Here is an 8,092-nt window from a genome sequence, read left to right on the forward strand (position 1 = left end):
ACAGCTACAATAAACCACTTCTACAGTGCCCAAAGCGTATCGTGGAGTTAAAAGATCCCTGAATTTGACTACGAAAACTATGTGAAGCCTATATCTAGAACACAGTTTTTTGGACTCAACAGGATAACTGGCTACACCTATAAACCTGCCTCTGAGTTTGGTTCGGCTTAACAGAGCAACTCACAAAAAAAAAGTTACCACATTAGTTTAGACATACCCAAATGTACAGAATTTGTAATAGTCACTGCTAAGGAACAGAGATCTCGTTTAGTCTTTCACACAAATCACAACGCTGAAGCCCAGGACCAGGGAAACTTTTGGCAGAAACACAGTTCCGAGTCCGGGCATGTTTACTGATGGTTGAGAACTCTTGAATCTGGAATGAATCAGCTCTGAAGTCATACAAGCCCACGGTGACCCGCTGAAGAAGGCTCGTATCTTTCCTCAAATCACCGGCCTCATTTCAGCATTTTCTGGGAGAACACCATTCCCCTCCCCAGGGCATCAAAACCGGCGTACTCCAAGGGTCAGTTTGACTGCCAATTCCTCTTCCTATCTAGAGAACAAATTGCTACAGCCAAAAAGGTTTAACAGTAGCCACTATTTTCAATGGTGTTTCATCTTCTGTCTTGATGGACGCAATTTTTAAATAAAAAGTTTTCTGGGTAGCAACAGGACATTGTTTTTCCACGCTCTCTCTTCTCTCTCACATAAGGCCAAGCCCTCCCCCACAAATCAGACATTTGATCCAAACTGGCTCCACATGGGACCAGCTCAGCCGTCTGCGCTTCATGCTCTGGGAATTACACACACTTCTGGAAATGCACGAGAGGCCACCTGAGATGACTCAACATCCAGTGACAACGGCTGAACTTACTAAGTTGTGGACACCGTGTGGTCAGCTCTAGAGGAGCGTTTTCTTCTCTTCCTCAACAGACACTGACGGGCTTAGTATGGTTCGCATAGTGCATGGACAGAGGCTGCCTTGAGGGCTGTACTTCCACGGTTCCGCCTTCCACAGGCAGGCTGAACCCTAAAGAGCTTTGTGGTGGCTCAGCTAAAAACAGCAATCTTAGAAACGCAGCGAGAATGAAGCAAGGACACCCTCCCATCTCCACCCAGCTCGCCTCCAAAACCACTCCAAAATCCAGCCAATACACGGAGGAGCCCACATCTTCCTCAGTTTTCTCTTGGCTTGCTCCAAGGTCCTGCAGGAAGGGTAGTTAGAAGGGCCCCGTATCTCAGGCACCCGTGTGCCAGACAGCACAGCACCATCGCGTCAGGTCTCCTCCAGAAACTACCAAGTCTCAAAGCTCCCCATTACATCTCATCCGACTGTGCCAGACACGGCTTCTTGCTGAGATACAGCACTCGCGACCTCTCTGGCACAGGTCACTTATTCTCCAGGTTAGTTCACTAACACCTCAGAGAGAGGTGGCTGACAGGGTACCGACAGAGGTAAACCACCAAATACAACCGCTTTGTACTTGAAATACTAACGACACAAAAGAGGTCGTTTCTTAAACTTGAGCTGCCATTATTTGTCCACAAAAGGGTACATGACAATCAAATCTTAATTAAAGCCAAGACATTTGAATGAATTAGGTGATAAATACTACGGAACAGAACTCTTAAGCCTCACGTTTGACATAACTTCTTTAGGAACTAGCGTATTCGTTACAGTACTTCATTACCGATGTAAAAACCCTTCGGCGCTTAGAACACGAAATGCATTATTAGGAAAAATACAGATGCGCTGTCTTACTTCCTTAGGACAATTTTATTCCAGTACTTTTTTCCTCCGGACAGAGGAAGCTATTGTAACGGCGGCACAACAGCTTGTTCATAATAGAAGAAGTTACCAGTGTGCACAAAAGCCGCATCAAGAACAGGGGCTCTGTACAACGTCCAGAGCCGGTGGAGGAACACGCAGCCTCTACACGCCGTGCAGTGACGCGCAGGGCCATCTGGTCAGCTCTCAGGCTCAAGGAGCCAGCGCCACCCCGCCGGCCAGGTGGCACCGCGGGTAAGAAAAGGCCCATTATGCATCTGTCTCGGCAGCCTCTGCTGTTCCAGCTTCGGCCACACTCCCCTGGTGCAGGGTTATTGCAAGCTTTCGACTTGAACACCGCACCTATTTCTGTGGGTACGACCGGCATCGCTACGTACTAGATAAATGCTTTTCTCGCTTTATTAGGTAAAATTAAGATCTAAAGGATAATGGCACTAAACTGACACTTTTTACATTGTTTTTAATTCCTTCTTCCAACTTTTTACAAGATTCACTGTTGCAGAAGCCAAGAGGTGAAGGATTAAAAGAAAGCTTCACATAAAAGCTCTAAGGATGGATATTTAATGAACTGCGAGATGTAAATCAACGCACAACAGCAGAGTTTAAGCTTAAAATACTAGGATAACATTTATATTAAAAATAATTCACCTACAGATAATACAGTCTAGTGTTTATTGTATGTTATGGAAGGTACACTTGGATTTCAAAAATTTAAAACATATAAAAAGTGGTTAAGGGCTAACATTTTATCAACACGTGATAAATGTGTAAGAATGTTTATTATACAGCAGGGTACAATGGTAGTGTTAATGCCAACAGGGCACCACAGAAGTTAGTTTAAAAAAAATTTCCACTATGCTTTATACAAACAACACCACTTGCTGTTGTTTTAAGAGTATCGGGAGAGGATCGCTGTCGGAAGGATAAGCAGTCCTAGAACATTTTTAATGTTAGATAGTGTCGCAGTACATACATTGGTGAATGTTTCAAAATAAAACTAGAAATGCTGTAAATACTTCACAGAAATGCACATCCAATATTTGTTTTCAATAAGAACAATAGGTACAAGATTATAACTCTCCCTATATGAAATAATTTACACACAGATGAAAGCTACGCTATCTAAAATAATCACTAAATACATTTTTCTTCTGGGAAATAAACAAGCAATTTTTGTTTTGCATGATCAATATATCAAAAACATAGAGCAGAAGTAGTATTTTTTTAAACGTAACTGATGCCCTAAAGTTAAAAAAAAAGGAAGAAATGAGAAAAAAGATTTCCCAAGAATGTGCAACCTAAAATCAACCAAGCTTATATTGTAGTACAACCATATTAAGAAACCACTGATCAGAAATACAACTTTATGGAAAAAGTTTATAATCCACAAAACTGTTCATCAGGCCATAAAGTAAAATAGCTCCACAGTTTACAGATAAAACTGAGGCCACATAGATGCGTGCTATGTCTTATCTCCAGTCAGCAGATACTCAGGCAGAGGATGTGACGCTTTGTTTGTAGACAGCGTGGTACGCGTTTCTCAGCAAGACGTAAGGGAAACAAGACTCCAAGAGATCCATTGTCAGGAACGGAGACTCCTGCACAATCTGAAAAATACCAGAAAGACATGGTTTTGCGGAACACCTGCTGCCCGCTGCTGCTTGTCTGTTCCGCGGAGATACTACCGGTCTGCACGACACCACCACTCACGTATTTCACGGCACTCAGAACTCATACAAAGTTCAGTCGCTGGGGAAGAAACACACGGCTATAAACTCATCGCATCTCAAAGCCAGTCATTGATCTTGGAGATATACACACACACACACACGCGCGCAGTCATGTAGCACTACTGGCGCTCCCAAAAGATACAGAATACAGCACAGAAAACGGCTGAGCAGACAGGATGTCCCCCCACGCCGCCCACTGAACTCTGCTGCTTTAACTTCAATATTGCACGTCCGAAGCCATCAAAGCAAACTATCCAAACCGTGTGACACAATGTTCTAGGCAACAATGGTAATGATGGTAAAAACGGATGTGCGTGTTGGGGGAATGAAAAAAATTAATTTTCAACATCAGAACGCTAGCGAGAATGACATCAAACATGACTTCCACTGGTTGATGAGCTCAAGTGACAGCCGAGCCCCCCTTCCTTAAGTTACTAACACCTAGAGCAGACAAAAGCTTACCATGTCTAGTAGTAGGTACACGGATTCTCTGTTCCTTGTAGTAGTTTTGTCTGTCTCCTGGCCAATCTTCAGTAGACTAGACGATGCAAGCTACATAAAAAGGAGAATTTCAAAGCAATAACTAGGACAATGCAGGGATGGACTATTTCTGTTTTGCTACAGAGACACACACACACACACACGAAACCTCTCTGAACCAATACCCCAGCCAACAGACACTGCAGTCTCCTAGTACCTACACGGGAACGGAAACAATCCTGAACACACGGACCATCACTGGGCTTTAGTCTCACTGAGCCGTTTTTGTTTATTTTTAGGCAGTGCTTCAGTAGCAATATGCGCTATTTTAATCAAAAAGTGAATTCAATTCTTGCAAAGAACTTGTGGCTGCAATCACTGCTTGACCAGCATAAAGCCTACAGAAATTGATGACAGAACTTCCACGGCATCAAGATCTCGCTTTCGCCATCCTTCTCAAAACGCATATAAACTCACTGTGGTTTGGTAAGATTTGAAGCCACGGGAGTTTTTATTGCTTGAAGTTAGACCCCTTGTGCATAGAAGGACAAGTTAAGTTTTACTTCCTAAACTGTATTTTTAATTGAAGAAATGTCATCCTAAAGGTAAATGAGTAATATTTTATCAGACCACGACCAACCCTACAATACTGGGTTTAAAAGATATTCTAGAAACTTGTAAGATGTACTTGGGTATTTACAAGCTCAGGCTGACAGAATACAGTGAAATACTTAATTTGCAGATGCGCTGGTAACGCGTGTTTTCATGCCTTACAGAAATTTGGAAAAACCCCTCTTTTCAGCTTCCAGATGTACAATCACCATTTACCTCCTCACACCAAGCAATGGCAACGTGCTTAAACCACGCGGCTACCACAAATGGATTTTAACTTCAAATGTTAACTTCAATACCTAAATCGAGATTGCTGTTGAACGAATTCTGTCATAAATCCACTCGCAATATAAAGTGAACGCGCATATTTCAAAAGAATCTTGGCATGTACTTGTCAGCATTGAATAACCTAGGAAGCTTTTTCCATATTTAATTGCGACAGGAAAGCAGATCATCCCCAGCAGTACACTTTCTTCTTAAGAGAAATGTTTTTCTTTCAGACTAACAGTAAGTGACATATAAAAGGTGCTAGAAAAGAAAGATTATCAAATATCTGAACCATCAAGTCACGGTCTGTGCAGTAAAAGCAGAGGTCTGACAGCAGTTCGTAAACCCTGGAAAAATGCGAGCCTCGTACCAAAAGCGTTATCATCACACGAAACGACACTGGTTTCCTTCACTTGTCAAATGTATGCAACTTGACACAACCATTTCTCTTTCATCTTTTACAGCCCGCAGTTGCATGAGACAAGGTCAACGGCTAAGGGTTTTTTCTGTTTTACAAAATGCAATGAAATTGCAGAAACGAAAGATCCTTTCAAGAAAAAAAAACCCTGTTTCTCTGGACTTCTCGTTACGAAAAGTTACCATGATCCGACTCCCTAAGGCACATAAAGCAAGGAAGGAAGATAAATTTTTTCACATTTCAAGGCCAAAATGTAAAAATCAACAATAATTCAAGATCAGTCGTAATTTTTACAATTACAGTCCAGCCTTTAGGTTTAGCCTTTAGTTTCCCTTCAAGTGTTGACTAATTAAGAGCTGCTTTAGAAGTTCTATTCCTACTCAGGCCCACCAAAACGTATTTAAAATGCATCACCACCACCTAAGGGCCTTTGATTTTTCTTCTAAGCACAGCTGAGGATTTCAGAAGCTTTGATCTTCAACCCGCTCTGAAGCATAAAAATTCCCCTCCCCAAGACTCCTGTAACACAGCACTATCAGACAGTTACTGTTTGAGAAGGGCAGCCACCTCCAAAGGCACAACTCAAAAGCCACTCTGGGGTTACCATCTTTGAAAAAAATAAAATGAACCAAAAAGTCCCACACATCATGGGAAAAGTTCTGCCAGACAGAATCTTGAGCTTCTAGGTACTGCACGTTTCTTTTTCTGGTCAGAGGCCACACAGCCTAAGAGATGGTGTGTGCTAAAACACTAAAGATTATTCGGAAAAAATTACGACACTTGGACTGATTTGCTACTGTTACTTTCCAACCCTGCACACTGGAGACTGTTGCTAAAGGACTACTACTAAATTAACCTGCACATAGACTAGTATTAACAATATGGTTTTCTCTCTGTGCACCAGCACTGGGTTTATGTGAAATCAACTGCATTGCATCCCAAATTCCTGAATTTAAAATATTTCTTGAAGTCAAAAGATATTTTTAAGATAATAATTTTAACCGATTGCTGGACTTAAAGTAACTTCCCTCACCTGATTTTCTCCTAATCAAAACTCACACTATATCATATGATAACTTGATTTTCTCTGCAGTCTATATAGTAACTAACACTACAAGCATCATGAAGCAATAGTGCTCTTGGAATAAACGCTGGTTAATCAATACTCATCCATAATAATCTAAATCTAGATAGCACGCCCTTGTGATTAAGATTACTCACGGGTGGCTCCCGCTGTAAAGCTGACACGTGCAGCAACGAAACGCAGCGATAATCTAAGGACAGCATGGCACAGGCTAGGCTATGTGTAAAAAGAGACTGAGAAGCGTCAGGGTGGGAGAGCTCCCCTCCTCTTAGAGGAGCCTGCTCTAGCAATGGAGTTATACATACCGCCAAAAATTCTTTAAGACGGTCTTCGATGCTTCCCTTGTGGATGGTAAATAAAGCTGCAGCAATCTGGTTGATAGCTTTTGCCAAGCAATGGATGTTGTTGCAATGCCCTGAACAAAAACACACACAAATTACTTCAGCAGCATCCTGTTTGAAAATGACAGTGTTCTTTGGAACATGTCGCCAGAGAACAGACAGGCTTCTCCCAATGAAAGATCAACTTTTCGCATCTGGTGCCACGGGAGCAAAGTACTTGGCTTTGAACGCAGTATCAGGAAAGCCGCAAGAAGCGCAGACCTCCCCTCTTGACTGCTGGAAGAATCACAACAACGTGCCAGAGATCTCCGTGGCTTTTCAGAAACAAGGGAAAACAATATACTGGAAGTTTATTTGGCTTCTACAAAATTTGAGAGTATCACCACTTGACTACACCAAAAAGGCATGTGCAAGCAGGACTTCGAGCTAGCTGTGTATTTTTCTCCTCTGTGTAAATGAACAAGTCGTCACATCCGGACAGCATTCACCCAGAAGATCGACAGGAACTCAAGAACAGAGCTGTCAAATTGCTAGTTGTTGCACACCACATCTTGCCTCAGGCTTCAGAGGTCTGAAATGTCATTAAATGGCACGAATTCTCTCCTACGCAAGTTAAGCCAAATCTACCACTTAAAATTAAGACACCTTAGCAGATGTCTTGGGAAACTGCTAGAATATGAAAAGGAAGAGGTCTTGGAAGGAGTTAAGAAGCGTACAAGCATGCAAACACTACTGATTCTTACCTAATTCTTCTAGACCATTGCTGAGCACTGAGCTCATACTTTCATTCCGTCATTTATAGTATCTCCAAGATCACGCCTGAGTAGCGAAGTCAGCTAGACCCCATCACTCCACATGAGAAAAATTATTTTTTCCCCATGCATATCACTATTCTTACTTAAAACTAATGATATCTGTCATTTTATTGTACAACTTGCTCAGCGTTGTAATATCAATCGGCTGCTCTTCACTCCTCTAATATCCTCAACTTCATACAATATGAAAATTCTCTCACCTCGCTCTTCTCTCCTTTCGGGCTGTCTGTGAACACGCTGCCTAGTAGGTTCCAGCAAAGATCCCTGCAGATCTCCACCAGCAGGCCCCCCACAGAGCTGAGACTCCTACTCTTTTTTAATTCAATATTGCTGTATGAATATGGTAGTCCAAAAAAAGAGCAGATTACCACTTTCCTTGAACATCAGTCAAAAACATCTGTTCTGCTTAATTCTGCTGATTTAATTCCTTTTTGTTTTTCTGAATCCTTGATTTTTTGAAGCAACTTCATTTTTATGCCTCAGAGACTGTAGAAAAAGCATTGGCAAGGGAATTCAGCTGACGAATGGTGGCCTCCCACCCTGTGACAGGTTC

The 8,092-nt window shown here is 42.1% G+C and overlaps 1 protein-coding gene across 1 annotated transcript in view; it reads right to left on the bottom strand.

The window, feature by feature from the left end:
• Positions 1 to 2,232: 2,232 nt before the first annotated feature.
• The window catches only part of NCKAP1 (NCK-associated protein 1), a 46,122-nt gene continuing 40,262 nt past the window's right edge, over positions 2,233 to 8,092 (bottom strand). The window contains exons 29-31 of the mRNA XM_010138126.1: positions 6,689 to 6,798; positions 3,985 to 4,074; positions 2,233 to 3,399 (exon numbers count right to left, since the gene is read on the bottom strand). Coding sequence (XP_010136428.1) covers positions 3,283 to 3,399; positions 3,985 to 4,074; positions 6,689 to 6,798 — 317 coding nt within the window. The 3' untranslated portion in view covers positions 2,233 to 3,282. The remainder of the gene's footprint in view (positions 3,400 to 3,984; positions 4,075 to 6,688; positions 6,799 to 8,092) is intronic.

Source organism: Buceros rhinoceros, unplaced genomic scaffold (assembly GCF_000710305.1).
Source record: "Buceros rhinoceros silvestris isolate BGI_N320 unplaced genomic scaffold, ASM71030v1 scaffold18406, whole genome shotgun sequence".
Classification (NCBI taxonomy): Eukaryota; Metazoa; Chordata; class Aves; order Bucerotiformes; family Bucerotidae; genus Buceros; species Buceros rhinoceros.